Source organism: Mustela putorius, unplaced genomic scaffold (assembly GCF_011764305.1).
Source record: "Mustela putorius furo isolate JIRA1106 unplaced genomic scaffold, ASM1176430v1.1 tig00004007_pilon_pilon_pilon, whole genome shotgun sequence".
NCBI lineage: Eukaryota > Metazoa > Chordata > Mammalia > Carnivora > Mustelidae > Mustela > Mustela putorius.
Genome location: NW_025422145.1, coordinates 1,012,624 through 1,035,047, shown reverse-complemented (window position 1 = coordinate 1,035,047; position 22,424 = coordinate 1,012,624). Strand labels below are relative to the sequence as shown.

The window sequence follows — 22,424 nt, the reverse complement described above, 5'->3', positions numbered from 1 at the left end:
TGAGCCACCCAGATGCGCCAACTCCATTTCATTTTAGATATTGCTACTTCAGTTCACAGTAAGACCCCTGGAAGCTTCTGTGGAAAAGAGCACAGAGCTTGGAATTAAGGGCTCTACATTATAAAGGCAGACAGGGCAAATGGTTAAGAGCAAGGGCCCTGAGGTTGGATTGGCTTGGATTGGAATCTCCTTTGCACCAAGGACTCTGAGACCTTGGGTAAGTGACTTTAAGTTTTCAATGCCTTGGTTTCCTCATTCATAAAAAGGGAATAATACCTCTGTATGGTTTTCTGGGATTTGGGATGATGCATGTTAAAACACTGAAGTTCCTGGCAAACAGCAGATTTCAGTTTTATGAGGTCAGGCTGTGCTGTGTCACCAGGTGTGTCATTTCTGAAGACCTTTTCCTTCCACAGGTTTTGGTTTTCTTATTTGTAAAAGGAGGATAAGCCTAGGTGTTCTTGGATGTTCCTTAAGGGTTCCACCGTCATCTGCCCTGGAGTTGCCCCAACGAGCAAAACCCTGCCCCCTAGTGGTTTGTAGTTACTTCAGGATACCATAAAGAATCCCTTGCACTGGTATCAAGACTTAGCTACCATTTCCTTTGGCTCACAGGGGGCTGTTGCCACTGGTCCCTGGATTGCAGGGAGCAGCCTCCCTAAATTCCTTAGGTCTCAGGACATGATGCTTGGTACACAGTTTTCCCTTAGTGCTCCTTTTAATGATTTTATTAGTATGGTCACAAGTTTGATGTCTATAGTACATTGATAATGTAGCCGAATACAAATATTTTAAATAAGTAAATTACATAAGTGTGTCAAGTTTTAAAATGTCAACTTTGTGTGATCATGCATTTCCCATGCATTTGCATCTGCACCCCCAAATTGCACAACTCAATCTGTGCTTATCCTCTCTGGGTCTCGGTGTATGCCTCAGCAAGGCTGGGGCAGGAGCTGTTGTGCCTTTCTGCAGACCCAGATATTCAAGAGCAATAGTGTTGAAGTTAGGCATTCCATGGAGCAAGGAAAGCAAAACCAGGTTTTGCTCTGGTTCAGGTAAAAATGCAAATACCGACTATTGCTTGTGTGAACCACCTGATCCCCTAGGGCTGGGGCTAGCACAAAGGGTATTTTGATATCCCTGCATGAGGCCAGCAGGCAGTTTCTGTCCCCACGTTTCCTCCCTAGGGGAAAATTCTAGAACTGAGATGCACAGTCTTCCAACATGCTGTCAGTGATATAGCTGGAACCAAGATGGGATTCGTAGTAACTTTTTTCATCAAAGGTATTAACAGTCCAAGCAACAACCTGAATGCCTTTGGCTGACCACTTCTTCAAGTAGTCCCTGGAGAAAGAGGAAAAACCCATCCTGTTAGAATAAGGACCAGCTGTTCCAGAAATCTATAATGGTCACTAAGTATGGTATTCACTGAGTACTAATAATGCCCCCAAAGAGCCTCTTAACTGGGCCTCTGTGTGCAATCAGAGGGAGTGTTCCAAAACCCAGTACCAGAACCTCCTCCACACTGTTCCAATTTACAACACTTCAGTGACTTGCTAAAGACGCCCTCCACCAGACACACAGACACAGTTTTATCAGAGGCCGTACCTGGCCTCATCTGACAATGTACTTCCCCTTTCCTTTCTCTGTGACAGACCATGGATTTTCTTTCAATTCCTTGAAAGAACTAGGTTCCTTCCTGCCTTAACACTTTTTTTTAAAAAAAGATTTTATTTATTGGGGCGTCTGGGTGGCTCAGTGGGTTAAAGCCTCTGCCTTCGGATCAAGTCATGATCCCGGGGTCCTCAGATGGAGTCCTGCATCGGGCTCTCTGCTCAGCGGGAAGCCTGCTTCCCTCTCTCTCTCTACCTGCCTCTCTGCCTACTTGTGATCTCTGTCTGTCCAATAAATAAACAAAATCTTTAAGATTTTGTTGAAAGACGAGACGCCCCCCTGCCTTAACACTTCTGTATGTGTTTCGCCTCTGACTTGGCTCTCCACCCTCGCACCCTATTCCTACTCACACTTCTGATCTTAGCTTAGTTGTCACCTCCTTGGGGGTGTTTTCCCTAACTCCCCGATTAGGTGAAATTACACAGAATATGTACGCTGTTCTCTCTACACAGCATTTCCCTTAGTTGTAATTTTATATTTAAATTGGATTTCTGATCAGCAACTGTCCCTTCTACTTGACTATAAATTTCATGAGGGTAGACCATGGTTTTCCTTACCATAGCATCTTCAGCTTCTTAATACAATGCTTTGCAATATTGTGGGCATATACCAAATACTGACTGACTTGAATGCACGCATGCCTGAAATAATATGAAACTAACAACTCTAATCAGCTAAAATACATGGCCATAAAACTGCCACGATAAAGGTCAGAGTCGGCTAGCAGGGGAGGAATGGAGCTTTCTTGGAAGCAATGGAGCAAAGTCTACAGTGCAGAGCAGAGCAGGAAGAAGGGTGGGAGGGATCAGGCAGGCACTCACAGGCTGGCTTCACTGTGGCTCTGCCCTGGATTCTATGTTGGTTTTCAAAGGGAGCCAATCACAAGGATATGTAATCTCTCTTCTGTCACAGTTTAGCAGGTTTCTTTTTTCTTTCCCTTTTTAGGTTTATTTTTTCTTTAAAGTGCGCTAAGAATATTTGGTCAACTTATTTTGGAAATAGGGACATATGCCTGAACTCTTCCCACCTAAGAAGCTAAGTTAGGCATTCCACCTTAATAAAGGCCCGGTGGGCTTTGTGGGGGAAATCCAGTCCAGGCTGTCCACTGTTAATCCTTCCTTTCCAAGAAGAGCATTTCAGGAAATGTATCAGGAGAAGACTAAAAAAAAAAACACAAAACCAAAAAACCCTTCCAACTTACGGGGATACAAAATCCTTTTGTATGAGGAAAGCTGAAATTCCACACAGGTACCACAGGATATTGTGCATGCTCCAGTCGAGCAAAATGTCCATTACCGCAAACATGGACTGTTTCCAGAGAGCATCATAGCGTGGTTTCCCATCTCCTGTATGGCTAAGGCTCCAAGGTCTATGAGTTAAAGCCGTTACTACATTCTGATCTGTTTGTCTCATCTGAAAAGGAATTATGGAAATTAAATACATATCGTATCTTAAGTCTAATACCTCTCATTTTTCTTTAGATTTAGCCAATGTTACTCATTCTGCCGAAGTTGGCCATAATGGCACCCTGGCCCCCATGCCTACTAAATAGACCTAAATCCTTTAAGTAAATAATGTAATGGATGTAAAGCATTTAACATACAATATAAATAAGAACATTTCCTTCATGAAATCCTTACCTTTAAAATGAGTAAACTATAATCTCACAGTGAAATCTTCATGCCGCAGGAACAAACTCTCAATGGGTTATCAATTTAAACTTTGGCTAGAAATAAGTAATTAGAACTCAGTGAGGGTGGAACCATGATCATTTCCAGATGGGCTGGTTAGCTTTTGATCCTTTCCAGAGAAAAATGGCTGAGAAAGGCTTGGGCGGGGCCTGGGGGTAAGGGAGTGGGGTAAGAAGGAAGTGAGGACAGCAGAGATAGACGAGAAGTAGGGGTAGGGGTTGTGGAAGGTCAACGAGAAATAGGAAGATGTGGATGTTTCACTCTGTGCTCCTCTGGACAATGTAGCAAACGTTTTGAAGGCCTTTGTGGTCAAGTAAGATTGGGAAACACGGATCCAAATGTCTGAAAGCCCCATGACCCTGTTCATCTCAATGACCGTTTATATGTGGACAGGTTCCACCCTTGCTGTAAAATTTTCAACGCATATTCTGTTGGTCACTGTTGAAAAATGCTACAGAACCAACAGATTATCTCGGAAACTGGTAAGTAAAGGACACGATTAGCCTTTATTTCCAAATGCATAACTAAAATGAATGACGGTTTCTTTCTTCAGTTTTAAGTAGGCTCCACACCCAGTGTGGGGTTGAACTCACAACTAGCCAGGCACCACTGAGTTTCTTTTTACAGAAGTATTCTAATACATGAAGAAATGATAGCATTAAAATATTAAGATTTTGCAACCCCTAGCAAATTGAGAGCTGGCCACTGACATCAATAGCAGCCTACAAACAACACAACAGAAGAGTTAATCAGATGTTACCTGCCTCCTGATGAAAAAATACCCTCACCTATGAGATTATCTTGCCAAGAATAACTGAACCTCCACTAATCAAGTCTTTTGCTCTCACTGCCAATTTATAGGAAATATATACAGGAGAAGAATGTGTTCAACTGTATCATGATAGAGGAAGCAAAATTTGGACTTGGGTCAACTCTACAAAACAACCTGGTTTCTTCAATAAATACATCACAAGGTGAGGAAAAAGAACTTAGAAACTTACAGGTTCTAAGATTTTAAATTGTAGTATGTAGTCTTTATCTGGGTCCTGATTCAAACTGACATTATTAAAAAAAACCCACTTACATTTCTGAGACAAATAAAAATTTATATGCGGACTAGATAAATTTCATAATCTTAAGGAGTCAGTAATGGTTTTAGATGGGATAATGACTGTGTTGTGGCTGTAGTTAAAAAAAAAAAGGGAATCACTTTTCAAAGATACTTAATGCAATTTTTATGGATGAAATGATGTCTGGAATTTACTTCCAAAGAACACTGGGGAAGATGAATGGGGTATGGATGAAACAAGCTAGATCAGTTAAACGGGGGCTCATTTTACTACCGTCAACTTTTGTGCATATTTTAAATTCTCCATCAGCAAGAGTTATTTTTTTTTAAAAGGTTACTTATGTTACGTAGTGAGATAAAGAGCTACATAATTCTTTGTTCTGAGAATGTTTACTAAAGTAATCTGAATGAGCCTGTAAACAATATAAAAGGAGCTTAAAGAGGAATCATGGTATTTTAAAATGGGGTAGGAGTTCATTCTCCTTTCTGAATTTCTCTTGCTAAAAGAGGAATTTCTCTTTCTATTATTATTATGTTCAGTTAGCCACTGTACAGTACATCATTAGTTTCTGATGTAGTGTCCAACAACTCATTAGTTCTGTACAACACCCAGTGCTCATCACAACACCTGCCCTCCTTAGCACCCATCACCCTGTTACCCCTCCCCCTGGGCCCTCCCCTCTGAATCTCTGTTTATTTTCCAGGGTCCACGGTCTCTTTTGGATGGTCTCCCTCTCTGATTTCTCCCCCTTCAGATTTCCCTCCCTCCCCCTATGGTCCTCCGTGCTACTGCTTATGTTCCACATATGAGTGAAACCATATGATAATTGTCTTTCTCTGCTTGACTTACTTCAAAAGAGGAATTTCTTAACTGAAATTCAGTTCCATTTAACAGTCTATCTTATGGTTACTTGGCCCATTTCTGTTATCACCATCAACTAACACAGTATTATGTACAACACAAATCCTGAATTTTACCTTATAGATAACTTCTGGCAAGAAAGAGCAGACGATACTATTATTGTATAGTTGAGGAAACTCCTTATAAATTTTCTTTAGAGCATCAGTAGCCTGTAAAGCATAGAGATTCATGTATTTAAATGTAATAGTCCCAGCCAATAACTATTACATACTAAGTACAACCCTACTGAATAAATCAGAAGTTTACTAATATATGTGGACACGGACAGGAGTGCTGGTAGATTCCATTATCCATTGGGATCCTTCTTAAATTCACATCTACAGTAGACGGGGGGTAAGGAGGAGAAGTCCTGTTGCTTTACTGTTTTGTAAGCTTTATCCTTTTGTCAGACTTTTTTGGAAAGTACGGCAGGCAGCAGGCCAGTGGAGGCTGGAAGCAAAATTTTAAACCTTTTTCTTATAACCCAGTTTAGCCACTAGGAAAAGTCCTTTTATACTCAAAACCCTATCACCCTCTGCCTTTCCTGGCAGAAGCATGAGCCAACCAGCCTGGGAACTACTAAGCGCAGATGTTCTTGGTCCAGAGGACTAAGAGGAACTGGCATTCATCACCAACACAGAGGAAGAAACAATGGGATAAGGGAGGAACTGGGAAGAGCTTCAAGGTGAACAGAAGTTTCTTTTTGTAGTAGTCCAGTTAAATGAATGAAGAAGAAATTACTGAGCTAAATACTGACATTCTGTAACCTCTAGTGAATTAACAGATTTGGCCGTTAAAAATCAATAGCAGTTGGGGCACCTAGGTGGCTCAGTGGCAGTGGGTTAAGCCTCTGCCTTCGGCTCAGGTTATGATCTTAGGGTCCTGGGATCAAGACCTGCATCTGGCTCCAGCAGGGAGCCTGCTTCCCCCACCCCTGCCTGCTGCTCTGCCTACTTGTGATCTCTCTCTCTCTCTCTCTCTGTCAAATAAATAAATAAGATCTTTATTAAAAAAAAAAAAAAAGAAAATCAATAGCAGCTAACAACAGAGGTAGGTAGTAGGCATTAGGTGGGATGTTATGTCACTATATCACAATTCTTGAAATATCACTAAATTTTGGAAAAGTCACACATACTTAAAATCAAATGTAAGCAACAAAATGCATTCCAAAAAAGAAAAAATACAGAAATTACTCATGTCCTGTTCCCCCTTCACTAATGTGAGAGTATGTGCAGAGCCAAAGTTGTATCCTTGCTGTCTGAAATAACATATGCCTTGTACCTGACTCCTCACCCACGTAATTTATTTAAATCTTATAACAACGCCTGTGGTGATTTTTAAAATTACTCCCATCCCCACCACCCCCAACGGCTGCCCCGTGAGGAAATGGAAGCACATCAAGGTTAAGGTTACACTGTAGCAAGTGACAGCATTTAATCACAATCTGTTGGGACTCCAAAGCCCATGACCTTGGCTCCTGTGCTCTACTAACTCCAATTTGCATCACTTTGTCCTTTACACTAACCATTGTGGTGAATCAGATCACTATGTTCTAATGTGGCCCACACCACCTGTGAGCACCCAACCAGAAAGCTCAAAGTCTTTCTTCTTTTTCCCCCTTTATTCTAAGACAATAAGCATGAAGTACACTGTGGGTGAAATGTAGGACCTTTGACCAACAACCCTAGATATTTTTAGAATTTCTTCTCTACATGATATGGTCCAGGGATTCATATTTTTAATAGGTATTCATGGTGATTCTGGTGCAAACTAACTGGAAAACCTAAATGTATAGAACTGTATATCAGAATACTACAGTGAGGGCGCCTGGGTGGCTCAGTTGTTAAGCTTCTGCCTTGGCTCAGGTCATGATCTTAGGGTTCTGGGATCAAGTCCTACATTGGGCTCCCTGCTCGGCAGGAAGCCTGCATCTCCCTCTCTTGCTCCTCCTGGTTGTGTTCCCTCTCTTTTAAATAAATAAATAAAATCTTAAAAAAAAAAAAACCACAATGTACCAGAATAATTAATGAGCCAGAGCACCATTCTCCTTTCTTCAAAAATGAGAGTTTCCTGTGCTAAAGCTAGAATATATACTTGGGCTTTTATTTAGGGTTTTAACAACTCGTTTCAACTATATCCTGGGGTGAATAAAAAAAAAATTGAGATCAGAATTCCCCACCAGTAGATGGCCACTACTGATTGATTATACCTTGCAAGGGGGAAAATATAAGTTGTCCAAATGAAGATAAAAAGTATTTGTACTTGAAAAGCTAGTCATAAGTGAACAAATGTAATCTAAACCATATTTGCCCATTGATTTCCACTGCAGTGATATGTTTTTATGAATAAAAGTGTATGTTCTAAAATTTAAGCAAAATTTTCTTTAGGAATGTCTTATGTATTTGAAAAAATTATAGTGATTTTACCGTAAAAGTTTAACTACTCAAATCATAGAATAACAAAACTATACATAAGGGATAGAAATCATATAGGAAGGATAACTGTACATAAAAGATAAATGTCCTATTAGCTATCACAATCTGTTGGGACTCCAAAGAGTTCTCTTTAAATTCAGTCCACAGTTGTCCATCTAAAACCATTAACTTATCAGCTGGATGCAACTGGTCGTACGTCTAACTCCTGAATTCTTCCCGAGGTTAGTCAAAGTACCTCTTTATGGTTTATTTACTGTCTTTTGTAAATGCTATTTATGTAAGTAAGAAAAACCCAAATCAATTTTGTATTAGCTGTAGAATATCAGGAGTTGTTCAAAAGTTCCATCAAAGGTTAAGAGTTCCATAATTTGCTATTTGCTTAAAGATACGGATTTTTGCATGGTAAACTTCTAATAAGCAATAAAAATAATTTAAGAAGGATAAGTAGCAAAATCTATGGTTGATTTTCGAAATGACTCTCAATTAAATAAGATGTCTTTTCAAGAAAGTGAAGTCTGGGGGCGCCTGGGTGGCTCATCAGGTTAAAGTCTCTGCCTTTGGCTCAGGTCGTGATCCCAGGGTCCTGGGATCGAGCTCCACATCGGGCTCTCTGCTCCACAGGGAGCCTGCTTCCTCCTCTCTCTCTCTGCCTGCCTCTCTGCCTACTTACGATCTCTGAATGTCAAATAAATAAATAAAATCTTAAAAAAAAAAAGAAAAAGAAAGTGAAGTCTGTGGTATAAACTGTACCATATTTGCATGGCCCTTGACATCAAAGAAGATTGTGAGGTTATGGTTTAGGCACTCTGCAACGGCTTCTCTCAGGGTAGGGATCTTTTCATCAGGGAAATCATTCCTATAAGAGAGGGGAAAGGAATAGTATATTGCAGGAAAAAGAAAAAGATAAAAGTTTAGTGAAATAGATGTTTGACAAATGTCTTCCAACCAACAGGAAAAAGTGTTTTCCCTAACTTCCTTTCTTTAACCATACCGGAGTCTAGGGATAATTTACTTTATGTCCTCGAAACAGACGACAGACATCCTTGACCAAAGAACAGCAACAACAACAAAACTTACTTAATTTTTAGGAAATCAGTAGATTTAGAATATAATAGGACCTCTACTCACTAAAGGCCAGAGTATAATGCCTCTTCTGGAGTACTTGAGACTGAAATTTAAGACCGTAATTGCCCTAACAGAACCTGATGCAGGAGAAATTCCTAGAAATACATAAATTTGTTCACTGGATTTTTGTGCATTTAAGTGCAACTGTTTGAAATAAATGTCTACACATAATTTTCTGTAAAGAAAAGGAAAAAGTCATGTGCCTTAGATATATAAGAAATCAGATTTTCTCACATAATGAAATTTTATTCTATATGATTTAACTTATGCTTATTCAACAAAATAATTTCAAGTGTAGTATCTTGGTTTAAAAAAAAAGATAATTTAAATAGTACAGGCAATTCGCCAGCCATTCTATTCAAAGCCTACTCCTTGGGAGTGAGAGATGAGACATGACTTTGCTATTCCCTTGGTCAGTCTTAGTTTCCATGCCACCCCCTCCCCCCAACTCAGGATGAGCATCTTACCACGTTGAGGATAATTCTAGAGAAAATACCTATTTTTCCTAAAACATGGTCCATAAACACAAGCCAATGACTTCACCTGATATTCAAACAGAGAAAATGCAATGAGTTCCAACTGGAGGACAAAGACTGGCTATGCTAAAGACTTAAGATGGTATACTGACACCAATATTGCATTTTTTCTTTTTTGACGTGAGAGAGGTGTTTAATTAGTTCTTCATATCTATTTTTCAATACAGATTAGAAGTAGCAAAAAACAAATGAAAAACCTATGTAGACTGCTGTAGTATAACATAGTAATGGGTAACAGTTACCCAATGGAGATTTCTCATTTGATTTCCTTCTCTGTCTAGAGTTTTATGGGTTTAAAATTTTTTATATACTCCTTTCTCTAAAACACTGGAGTGTAAGATTCATCTGATCTAATGTGTTGTTCAAAGGTAATTTCATTATTGATTTTCTGCCTGCATGATCTAGTCATAATATAATGCCTTTTTGAGGTACCTGGGTGGCTCGGTCATTAAGCATCTGCCTTTGGCGCAGGGTCCTGGGACCCAGCCCTGCACTGGGCTCCCTGCTCAGCAGGAAGCCGGCCTTTCCCACTTTTCCTGCTTGAGTTCCCTCTCTCACTCTGTCTCTCTCTGTCAAATAAATAAAATCTTTAAAAACTAAAACAAAGCAATACCATGCCCTCTTAAAGTATTTTATGGGTGATGATGACCCTGAGTATTTTTTGCTTTAATTTTTGACGTTGAAGCTGACCTCTTAGCCTCATTATCACTGTAATATTAAAACCAGCCTTTCTCTTGCAGATGGCAGAACAATGAAGTATCTGATGACTGCAAAGAGCAATTCCAGCAGCCTGCACTCTGAACTTTCAAGTGTTACCATTACTCTTTCTAGATTATAACTTCCTTCAGTGGCTTTTCAGATCCTAGGAAACTACAGTCTGAATATCTTTCAGGGAAGACTATAACATAATCACTAGGTTGAATACTTAATACTCAAAGAATATTGATCATTGGCCAGAGAACTGATACAACATGGGTAACAGTGAGTATACATTTTCAGTATTACAAAGAAGAGAGGGATTTACATAACCACATTCCAAAGTACATTACCCAGTATACTGGTAATGTACTTTGGAATATGAGTATACTCATTCCAATGTGTTTATAGCCATTTATGGTGGGAATGGTGTCGTCATATGTGGTCTGTAGTCATACATGTTTGAGAAACATTAAATTAAAGGTAATAATTGACTGATGTGGACTATTTATCCCTAAAGGGAACATCTACCGTATAGTGCTTGATCTAAGTTGATCTCAGAACCCTTTTCTTGTGGGATAGCTTATAGGACTAATTCTGAGATATACATATACCCGTAAATCTCATATATAAAATTTCTATGATAGTACAAAGTAATTGTCTAATGTTACTAATGTTAGTGACTAGACAGTGTATTGTCTTGAGAATAATTCCCAGGCCAAATCTGGCCACAGTGGGAAAAGATGAAAACTATCCATGTCATATTTCTGTTGTTCCTGGCACCCTGCTCATTACTTGGGAAACCTGTATATAGTTCAAAACAAAACACAGCAAAACAATTCTTCTGGAGCAGAAGATGCCAGTGTCTTTAGAAGGTGCCAGAGTCTTTCTGTGATCCCCAACAGAAGCTGAAAGGTATGTTTAAGTGACAATGAACCACTTACCTTAACCTGTGATTTGCTGCGGGATTAAGCTTCCTAATTTGTTCAAATGTCAAATCACACAGTCGACCAGTGCCATCAGTTGTCCTGTCGACTGTGTTATCGTGCATTAAGACAGGAATCCCGTCAGAAGTAAACTCAATGTCCAATTCCACACCTGTTGCTCCATTCTTAGCTGCCTTAACAAAAACATCAACAAAATTAATGGCAAATGGCCAAAGATACCATTTTACAATCTACATGTTCAAGATGACCAACAGTGCTAGCTAGGTAGATAGCCTCTCTTACCGATTTCTTCTCCTTCTAGTACCAAATAGCTATCCACCTGGTTTCTTCTTTTCCCTGATAACTCTACTTCAACGTGCACACTTAGGGATTCCTCACACACTTTAAATTCCCCACTCCTGGATGCCTGGGTGACTTAATCGGTTAAGCATCTGCCTTCAGCTCAGGTCATGACTCCAGAGTCCTGGGATCCTGTCTACACTGGGCTCTCTGCTCAGTGGGTAGTCTGCTTCTCCCTCTACTCTTCCCCCCTGCTCATGATCTCTCTCTCACTCTCTAATAAATAAAATATTAAAAAAAAAATTACCTACTCTTCCCATTCTCACAGTAGTAAATGGGGAGATTTCTGGAACTTGAGTTTTCTCTGGTTGCTTTAACTCTATGGGCCATTAATAGCTTACAGTGACAAATATTTAGATAAATTCCACTGCTTCCCTATACTCTATTTGGTACAGCACCTCTGATGACGCCCCTGTGTTTGCTAATCAGCTGTGTGTCCTGCACTACTTTGGCATAAACAAGAGGGGGTCAGGTTCTTGGTTTAACTCCACCCTCTGTAACAGGAACACCAAGCCTGCTTCTAGGGGGAACTACATTTTGTTTATGTAAGCAGCCCTGGCTGTTGGCCAACAAGCTGGTAAACACGATAAGGTATACTGGAATTTATCTAAAAAGAGAACTTGAGCATGTTCCTCTGAGATATACTACCCAACATTTGCTTTCTTGGCTTCTTTGTCACAATGAAGACATGAAATGCTCATTAGGATCAGGATTTTAAATTACAAAAATTTTTAATTATGCAAACACACAAAGCAGTATATAGTAAGAAAGACTTAACAGATGTTAACTTTTGCTACAGTTGCTTCAATCTCTTGCTGTCCTAAAATGTAATAGTAGTTAGTATTTATTGAGCCTTTTCTATATAGTCAGGCACTATTCTAAATGCTTTAAATATATTAACTCATTTGATTCTCACCACCCCTGGGTAATATTAAGATTCTCATTTTCAGATGAGGAAACAGAAAATAAGAAATTTGCTTTTAGTTATACAAACTATGACATGGTTGAGGCTGCACTTTTTTTTTTTCTTTTAAGATTTTATTTATTTATTTGACAGAGATCACAAGGAGGCAGAGACGCAGGTGGGGGTAGGTGGGGGGTGGGAAGCAGGCTCCCTGCCAAGCCGAGAGCCTGATGCGGGGCTCCATCCTAGGACCCTGGGATCATGACCTGAGCTGAAGTCAGAGGGTTTAAACCTCTGAGCCACCCAGGAGCCCCTAGAGGCTGCACTCTTAAGCACTATATGTTTACTATTGACACTACAGATAAAGGGAAATTTCTCCCCATTCCTCTCCATCTTAAAGTTGGTGTGCATCATTCCTGTGTCATTCTCTTGAAAGTCTTTATATATTTGGTACAAACTTAAGTACTCAAGTACTGAGAAACAACATACGGTTCTGTACTAGTGCACAGCAGCGATTCAGTAATTGCTAGCCATTGTTATTTACTGCGTTCTTTAAAACGCATTTTCAATTTTAATACAGTCGAATTTATCAATCATGTACTTTATGGGCATAGATTATTCCTTCTTTTTAAATCCTTTCCTTATAAAGATACAATACAACTCCATTTTCTTCTAAGCTTCAAAGTTTGATTTTCATAGTATGACCAATATTTCCTCTAAAACTCTAGGCTCAGTTTCATCATTTTTAAGAAGATATTTCTTGGGGCGTCTAGGTGGCTCAGCTGACTAAGGGACCAACTCTCACCGACTCCTGATTCCAGCTCAGGTCATGACCATGGGACCAAGCTCTGTGTCAGGCTCTGCCCTCAGAGTGGGGTCTGCTTGAGATTCTCTCTCTCCCTCCCCCTCTGCCCTTCCCCTTTATTTGTGCGTGCACACACATGCTCCTTCTAAATAAAATACACATTTAAAAAAAGATTTTATTTACTTATTTGACAAAGAGACATCAAGAGAGGGAATATAAGCAGCGGGAGTGGAAGAGGGAGAAGCAGACTCCCTGCTGAGCAGGGAGCCTGATGTGGGGTTTGATCCCAGGACCCTGTGATCATGACTTGAGCCAAAGGCAGATGCTCAAAGACTGAGCCACCCAGATGCCCCATTTTCTAAAGAAAATCTTAAAAAAAAAAAAAAAAAGAGATGATAGGTCTCTAAAGATCTTAAGAGACATAGGATTTAGAAATAATGCATGTAAATTACCAAGCTTGGTGCCTAGCTCAAAGTTGGCACTCAACATAAGCTATTATGATTAAAAAAAAAAAAATCCATTTCAGTGAAAAAGTCATTACAGTAGTGCTCACATCTTTACACTGGTTGGAAGGTGTATCTTTTTATAAGCTTAAAAGGTATCTTTTCTAAGTTAAAGACAGGATAACGCACTGGTAAATAAATATGCGTTGTATCATTTAAGACATAAAACAAGATCACATTTTCAGTATGCACAATGCATCTGTCTCACTGTAACACAAATATTTTTCTTATTCCCTGAGGCCAGCACTATAATTAGTTCAATTATTTTTGTATTCATTAGGGCCATCTCTATTTGGTAACCACACAAAAAATAACAGTGGTAAGACACTGAATTTTAGCAAGATTATTAGAACTAGTGAGTTCATTTATTTGTCTTTTCTGAGTAGTTTATTAAGGTCCCAAGCAAAAGCTTTATAAAAGTACCACCATATTAGAGTTTCTCAGACCAGATCTTCTAATGACTGCATTCAACTGTCTTTACCAATACTTTTATTGCCTCCTTTCAGAGACAAGATCTGTTTTAAATTCACATATTAGTATACAGTTCACACTCATCTTTTCATTTAGAGAAATTCCTTATAATAGTATTTTTGTTCTAAACATACAAATTTCACGTAAACTGGTTTATAAAAATAGTGCAATTTTATTAAAATTTTATTTAAAATGAAAAAATTTATTTAAAAACTATACTAATAGTTTAGTAATAGACTAGCACAGTGTAGTATCAATGCTTGCCTTGGGGCAGAGGTGTGATGGGGGTTAACTCCAAAGAACACAATGGAAGTTTCTGGGGTGATGGAAATGGATTAAGGTAGTGGTTACCCAGGCATATATGTTTATCAAAACTCATCAAACACTGAAAATGTTTGCTTTTTATAGAGGTAAATTATACTTGGATAAAATTGATTTAAAAAGTATTTGCTTTCACAAATTCATTATATGTATATGGCTTTTTAAAAGTTTCATTGAAAAGTATCTTTTAAATATCCAACCTTATACTGTAACTTCACACAGCCTTAGTGTTACTAACTTAGTGTTTACTAACAATGAAGAAAACCATAGACTCCACTATTAGAACACAGAATGGCACAGCGTTTTTGGTAGAGATTTTTTTCAATCTGATGAAGTTCAGAATCACATCTTTCTTCTTCTTTTCAGCTTCGAGATTATTCACATGCCACGTAATTCCTGTTTAAAGTGTACAATTCAGTGGTTTTTAAAAATTAAATTCACTGAGCTGTGCAACTACCACCACAATCTATTTTAGAACATTTTCAACACCTCAAAAAGAAATCCCGTGTCCGTTAGCAGTGAGTCCCCAGTCAACTACTAATCTACTGCTATCTCTGTGGATTTGCTCATTCTGGATATTTTATTTAATAAAATTATATAATATGCAATCTTCCGTGCCAGGCTCCCCCACCCCCAGCATGCTTCTAAGGTTCATTCATATCGCAACACGTATCAGGACTTCTTTCCTTTTTCTTGCTGTATATTATTCCACCATATGGCTACATCACATTTTACTTGTCGATTCATCAGTTGCTGGATATTTCTGTTGTTTCCATTTTTGGTTATTAATATGCTATGAACATTTCTGTATAAGTTTTTGCATGATGTATGCTTTCAATTCTTTTAGATATACGTATATTTATATCTAGGAGTGTTACTGCTGGATCAAATGGTAACTCTGTGTTTAACCTTTTAAGGAACTGCCAAGCTGTTTTTCTCACCAGCAGTGTAGGAAAGTTCCAATTTCTCCACATCCTCATCAGTACCTGTTATTGTCCTTTTGTTTATAGCCACCCTAATGGGAATTTCATTGTGGGTTTGATTTCCATTTCCCTAATGACTGATAATGTTGAGTATCTTTTCTCGTGTGTTTACTGGCTATTAGAACTGCGCAATCCTTCCTACAAATACTTACCGAGTGCCTACCGGATCAGGCACTATTCTAAGGAGTGAGGAGGGTGGTGAACAAGAAAGAAAAGGATTATGGGTCTTGTATTTCGGTAGGGAGAAACAGATCACAAACATGTTACATATAAATTATGATAGTGATCAATGTTTTAAAAAAGAAAATAAAGGGCAATGTGAAGGTTAAAGGCAGTGGGGGTTACTAGACAAGGCAATCAAGAAAGTCCTCTCTGAGAGTATGTCATGTGAGCCGAGACCTTAATGATCAAAGGGAGCTAACCATATGAAGATCCAGGGGAATAGTTTCCCAAGCAGAAGAGCAAGTATCAAACAAAGACTACAATGTAGGACGGAGCCCTGTGTCAAGAAAGTTGACTGTCTACCCAAAGCTATTCCCCTTCTTTTTCTCTGCTGGTAGAGACCTGTTCTTGCCACATTGTTCAGCTTTTTCTTGTGTTCAGAGTGACCGATTTTCAATCCCTCTCTGTGTATGTGATGGAGACTTCTGGGAAAGGAATATGGAAGAGGGACAGAGACTAGATGGCAATGTGTAAGAATGTGATGCCCGGGGCTGCAGTGGCCACCGGGAAACTACAATGAGGGCTAGTAAATATGATGCAGGTGGCAGAGCAGATAGAGCAACAGAACCTGAGTTCTCCATGATCATAAACTGAACAGCTATAAATCAAACCATCCTGGGGGCACCTGGGTGACCCAGTTGGGTAAGTGTCTGCCTTCGGCTCAGGTCATGATCCCAGGGTCCTAGGATAGAGCTCTGCATCGGGCTCCCTGCTCAGCGGAGTGTGCTTCTCCCTCCCCCTGCTGCTCCCCCTGCTTGTGCTCTCTCTCTCTCTCTGTCAAATAAATAAAATCTAAAAACTAACAAAACAGAACAAAAACCTAAAAAGCCACCCTGGAAGTCACCTCTCCCCTATATTCTTGCATTCTTTTTATGTCAGATATTAAGTTCCCTTACTGTTTGAGATATTTGTGTGTGTTTGTGCTTAAGATTTTATTTATTAGAGAGAGAGACACAAGCAGGAGTAGTAGCAGAGGAAGAGGGAGAAGGAAGCTTCCCACTGAGCAGGGAGTCTGCTGCGGGGCTCAATCCGAGGAGACTGGGATCATGACCTGAGCCAAAAGCAGACACTTACTGGGCGTCCCATATCATTTGAGATATTAGAAGTTTGAGTTTCTATTACATGAAGCCAAAAGCATCCTAACAAGCACCCAGGGTGGTTGGAACAGGAGCAGAGGCTTTGAGAAGGGTATAAGATAGAATGTGTTTGGATTTTATTTAATTCCAACAGAGAACCACTGGAGAATTTTATTTATTTATTTGGTGGGGCTTTTTTTTTTTGGACAGACAGAGATCACAAATAGGCAGAGAGGCAGGCAGAGAGAGAGGAAGGAAGCAGGCTCCCTGCAGAGCAGAGAGCCTGATGCGGGGCTCGATCCCAGGACCCTGGGATCATGACCTGAGCTGGAGGGGCAGAGGCTTTAACCCAGTGAGCCACCCAGGTGCCCTAGCCATTGGAGAATTTTAAATTAAGGGCAGTATATAACCCGATTTATACTTTTTTTTTTTTAAGATTTCATTTATTTATTTGAGAGAGAGACAGTGAGAGAGAACATGAGCGAGGAGAAGGTCAGAGAGAGAAGCAGACTCCCTGTGGAGCTGGGAGCCCAATGCAGGACTCGATCCCGGGACTCCGGGATCATGACCTGAGCTGAAGGCAGTCGTCCAACCAACTGAGCCTCCCAGGCATCCACCGATTTATACTTTTAAAGCTGCACTGGGCTCCTGGGTGGAGAATGGACTGTGGGTACAATTTAATCCCTCTGTCACCAGCAGGTATCTGTTCTTGGACTCCATCCATTTCACCTCTCTCATGTTTTTCCTTCTGTATCTACTTTATAATCCATCAGAAATTCTACCATTCTCAGAAAGTCCTTCCTGATTGTTTACATAGTAAAGTGTTTAAGAATACGAATTATGAGCTGCAGAGACACAAAGGGAGCAAGAAGAGGACAACGAAACATACTCTGAAGGAAATAAACTACATATTCCTTTTGAAGTCAAGAGTGAGGATGCGACCTTGTCTTAAGTCTGTATTCAGCAGCTAAATTCTGTTATAGCTAAAAAGTTCATTCAGGGCTCCTGGGTGGCTCAGTGGGTTGGGCCGCTGCCTTCGGCTCAGGTCATGATCTTAGGGTCCTGGGATCGAGTCCCACAACGGGCTCTCTGCTCAGCAGGGGGCCTGCTTCCCTTCCTCTCTCTCTGTGATCTCTTCCCTTCCTCTCTCCTACTGTGATTTCTCTCTGTCAAATAAATAAATAAAATCTTTAAAAAAAAAATCTTAAAAAAAAAAAAAGTTCATCCAGAGTGACCTTATATTGGAACAAGCAGAATTATCATATTTCATTTCCTCTTAAGCCAGGAACTTGGCACAATGTTTATTATTATTACATATATTAAAGACATGTACAACCTAAACATACCTGAATGGAAATTAACTTTAATTCCCTTGCACCACAACAAGTTATGAAACACTATATGTGTATGTGTATTTCACATACATACTTCCTCATTTAACATGATTCATAGTCAGTTCATCGTGTTCCTGGCCAAACCATCATATCATTTATAAATACTTGGGAATGCCGGCTGTGTTCAGTTAATACTAAGTTACACTTCAAGGCAACTTACATAAATGTAAGTTGAAATGGAAGTCAATGACAACTATATACTTTTTTCTCTATAATTATCTTTCTTTTCATAACAATTCTCCTGTATAGCTACGTTACTTCACCTATCTGAATTTAAGTTAGAATGTAAAATACATTCTCCAATATCTTTATATTTCTACTTATTTATTTACTGAGATTTTACTTTCAGGTAATCTCTACACACATCGTGGGGCCTCAACACACAACCCTGAGAAAAATAGTTCCATGTCTTCCAACTGAGCCAGCCAGGCACCTCTCCCCTTGGTTTATTGTGATGAAAGGGAGACAGGGCAGCTTTTCTAGCTTTCTACTTAAAATTAAGTATAGGGGCGCCTGCGTGGCTCAGTCATTAAGCGTCTGCCTTCAGCTCAGGTCACGATCCTAGAGTTCTGGGATCGAGCCCCACATTGGGCTCCCTTCTCGGCAGGAAGCCTGCTTCTCCCTCTCCCACTCCCCCTGCTTGTGTTCCCTCTCTCGCTGTCTCTCTGTCAAATAAATAAAATTTTAAAACAATTAAAAAAAATATAAAGATATTGGGGCACCTGGCTGGCCCAGTCAGTAGAGCATGTGACTGTTGATCTCAGGGTTGTAAGTTCAAGTCCCATGATGGGTGTAGACATTACTAAGAAAAAAAATAAACTTAAAGCAAAACCAAAAACACCACAAAGAAGCAAGGGGAAAGAAGCATGCAAGAGAAGTCTCATTTGGGGGTGCCTGGGTGGTTTAGTCAGTTAAGTGTCTGACTTCAGCTCAAGTCATGATCTCGGGGTACTGGGACAGAGCCCTACACTGGGCTCCCCTCTCAGCTAGGAGTCTGCTTGTTTTGCTCCCTCTACCCCTCTCCTGGGTTGTGTGAGCTCACTCTCTCTCTCTCTCTCAAATAAATAAATAAATTTTTTAAAAGAAAGAAAAGAGAGGTCTAACCTGGTCTATAAACAGTCAGCTGTCCTCTACAAATTAACAGCTGCCTTCCTGACTCCTTCCCTTCTTCAGACTTAATTTTTTTTTTTAACCTTTATCCTGAGATGATTTTAAAAATGAAGCCATCTTTAGATTACTTTAGCTTACATTTGTAGAGGTCTTACCCTGGGTCAAGCTCTTTCTGTGGACTACCTCATTGAATCACAATCTATTAGGTAGATACCAATATCATTCCAATTTTCCAGATAGGAAACCTGAGGTCTGGGTGGGGCTGGAGTGAAGACAGGTGCCCTAGGGTGCCTTCGGACTCTGACTGGGACACAGAGCTTAAGTAACTTGCTCATTATGTAATACTGTCTGTTTGTAGCTAGACAGTGAGTCCAAGTTTTTATATCCTGGAACACAGTCTAATCTCCGACAGAGAACTCTAGGGCTTGGAACCCTGTATTCTAGTTGTTGCTGTGTATTTGAGTCCGTTTTCCTACCCATTTGATGTTAAAATAATGTCTGAAAGAAATGTGAGGGTCAGATGTATTTCCACAGATGCAAAAATGTCCATACAACTGAAAATCTCTCATACTATGCAAACTATCATTATTATGAAGTCAGGAGACTGCTAGGAGTTTGGAGGGAGCAAGAGTCTTAGGACAGTCTTGTTAAAAGGAGACGCAAAAACTGATCAGGAGTCCAGCTGCCAGGGTTGTCTGGCACGAACGGTGTGTTTGGAGCAAAAGGTGATAAGGAGATGACCTGGATAATTTGGAGGACAAGCAAAGACAGCTTCTGTGAATGTGATCCGTTTACAATAAAGTCAACTACTGACGGAGACTGTACTTAAACCTGGCTGGCCACACTTCCTACCTCATTCACCAACCTTTATTCTGTTCCTTGAAGTCAGACTCCATAGTATCTATTCTGTTACCTGAACTTTCCAAGATCATTTCCACCTCCCGACTTTGGCACTTGCTGTTCTCTTTTCCTGGAACACCTTTCTCCCAGATCCAAGGCTGGCTCCCCTTCCTAATTCCAGTTTCAGTTCAAGTCATGTCTTGCGAGAGGACTTCTCTGACTATCTAAAACAGCATAAGCCCTCCCATTCTTTACCCTGTTAGTCTATTTCTTCATCATACTTTTTGTCTCTTCAAGTACCTCATTTATGCGTTTACTTGTTTAAGGCCGATTTCCCACATTCCAATGCATGCTCTGTGAAAGCAAGAACTCTTACTGTCTTGTTTATTACTGTATCCTCAGTGCCTGGCATATAGCAAATATGTAGGTCTTTGCTGCGTTCTCTGAGTAAGTTGGCAGATTTCTGACTTACGAAGGATCCAGGGCCACTTGGATATATTTCTTCTGGATGAATGGGGAACTGGGAAGGCTATCATGAGAATACTGGAGAACCTTCGGAAGGTCTAGCAGAAGTCCAGCCTCCCAGGAGGTACCGAGGGGCGCGAGGCGTAGGGGACTCACCTGCCGAATGGCCGCCAGCGTGTTCTCGGGCGCGTCGTGGCTGCCGCCGCGGTGGGCAATGGCGGAAACGCGGTCCCGGGGCTTGAGCACCTGCAGGGCCCTGCGGGAGGGCACAGGCTCAAAGCTGAAGAGGCGCAGCAAGAGGTAGAGGCTGCCGGTGAAGAGGCAGGCATTGAAGGGACTACGCGTTACCAGCAGCAGCAGCAGCAGCAGGAAGGAGAACGGGCCCAGGAGGCCCCCCTGTTCCTCCCACAGCCACATGCCGGCGCCCGCACCGGCACGGACGGGAGTCCCGGACCCGCCGGGCTCCCCGGACAAGAGAGCGAGAAGCGAGGGCGAAAGCCCAAGACACTCGCCGCAGAGAGAACCCTCTTAGGGGACCAGCGCCGCACAATGGCGGCGGCAGCCGCATCCGGAGAGGGAGCCGGGCGTCCAGCCAATCAGGGCGGGGGATCTGCAGAGCTCGGGGGGCGGAGCCGCTGCCATGGCAACGGAGGAGGACTCAGGCCCTAGGCTCACGTTCCAAAATAGCTTTGGATTATTCTGGGGTCCGGACTTCAACCAAGGGTTTCAGACTCCAGAAGGAGATGAAATACAAGAGCGGTTGCATGGTTGTATGGCTGGAAGGGATCTTAGTGACTCCTCATTTTGCCCTTGAGAAAACTGCCCAGGGAACCTTGCACAGGCAGGACGTTTAGATTGCTTTATGTATTCAATTCAAGATAGGCCAACAGCAATCCAGGCGCTCAGGTTACAGGAGTGCACAGGACCAACCGGGTCTCTGCTCTCCTGGGGTTTACATTCTCGTGGGAGGAAGTAATAGTGCTTAGGGAGTACAGCTCACATCTCTGGAGTGCTTACCATGTTCTAGGATCTGTGCTAGCAAATGTTTATGCATTATCTCATTTATTCTCACAACAGTCTCAATGGGTATTATCTCAGGAGACTGAATTCAGTAGAAGAGGCACAATCAAATTTTAAAGCTGGAAGGGATTTTAATAATTCCCTCATTTTATGGATGAAGAAACTGAGGCCAGGAGCAGGGAAGTGAATTGAGCAAATAATGACAGTCAAGACTGACATCAAGCCATCCCAGTTTTAAGCCAGTGGCCCTTGCACTCCTCCTCCTATCCTTACTTTTCCTCCTACTAAGGACTAGTGAGGCTTTTGTACTAGGCACTGTTCAAGAAACTTATCTCAACTGTTCTTCATAACTACCCTTGTGATAGGCACTTTTTTGTGATAAGCACTTTTATTTATTTTTTAAAAGATTTTATCAATTTGACAGGCAAAGATTACAAACAGGCAGAGAGGCAGCCGGGGGTGGGGGGTGGGGGGCGGGGAAGCAGGCTCCCTTCTGAGCAGAGAGCCCGGAGGGGGAAATGATCCAATGACTCCGGGATCATGACCTGAACCTAGGGCAGAGGCTTTTTTGGTTTTTTTGTTTGTTTGTTTGTTTGTTTTTTTAAGATTTTATTTATTCATTTGACAGAGAGAGAGATCACAAGTAGGCAGAGAGGCAGGCAGAGAGAGAGGGAAGCAGGCTCCCCGCTGAGCAGACAGCCCGATGCAGGAGGCAGAGGCTTTAACCCACTGAGCCACCAGGCGCCCCGATAGGCACTTTTAAAGCTCATTTCCCACGTGTAAAAATATGCACGGGAAGGACTTTCAGTAAGAAAGGCGGAAGGTTAAATCGAATTAGGAAATGTGAAGGGGCAACTACATATTTTGGAAAAGTAGTAACATGTTTAGATAGGAAAT

The 22,424-nt window shown here is 40.9% G+C and overlaps 1 protein-coding gene and 1 long non-coding RNA gene across 4 annotated transcripts; one reads left to right on the top strand and one right to left on the bottom strand.

Moving 5' to 3' along the window:
* Positions 1 to 713: 713 nt before the first annotated feature.
* GDE1 (glycerophosphodiester phosphodiesterase 1) lies at positions 714 to 21,101 on the bottom strand. Of its 3 annotated transcripts, none has more exons than XM_004750292.3 (6): positions 20,664 to 21,100; positions 11,072 to 11,247; positions 8,521 to 8,626; positions 5,413 to 5,505; positions 2,876 to 3,087; positions 714 to 1,344 (listed from the first exon to the last, which is right to left on the bottom strand). In XM_004750292.3, the coding sequence occupies exons 1-6, from the start codon at positions 20,922 to 20,924 to the stop codon at positions 1,197 to 1,199; spliced, it is 996 nt and encodes a 331-aa protein (XP_004750349.1). In that variant the 5' UTR covers positions 20,925 to 21,100; the 3' UTR covers positions 714 to 1,196. The 3 variants fall into 3 exon arrangements, with proteins under 3 accessions (XP_004750349.1, XP_044928150.1, XP_004750350.1); XM_045072215.1 differs by having other exon boundaries at positions 11,072 to 11,243; positions 20,664 to 20,802; XM_004750293.3 differs by lacking the exon at positions 5,413 to 5,505 and having other exon boundaries at positions 20,664 to 21,101.
* LOC123389729 lies at positions 3,087 to 10,622 on the top strand. Its single transcript, XR_006604381.1, has 2 exons — positions 3,087 to 4,339; positions 10,172 to 10,622. It is a non-coding gene; the product is annotated as an uncharacterized LOC123389729 (long non-coding RNA).
* Positions 21,102 to 22,424: the final 1,323 nt, after the last annotated feature.

Bases quoted from the DNA above. Each gene is read 5' to 3' on its own strand.
- GDE1 (XM_004750292.3), bottom strand. From the start codon at position 20,924: ATGTGGCTGTGGGAGGAACAGGGGGGCCTCCTGGGCCCGTTCTCCTTC. The intron at 11,248-20,663 runs GTGAGTCCCCTA...GTTTTTGTTAAG, and splicing joins CGCTGGCGGCCATTCGGCAG to GCAGCTAAGAATGGAGCAAC. The intron at 8,627-11,071 runs GTAAGTGGTTCA...CCTCTCTTATAG, and splicing joins GCAGCAAATCACAGGTTAAG to GAATGATTTCCCTGATGAAA.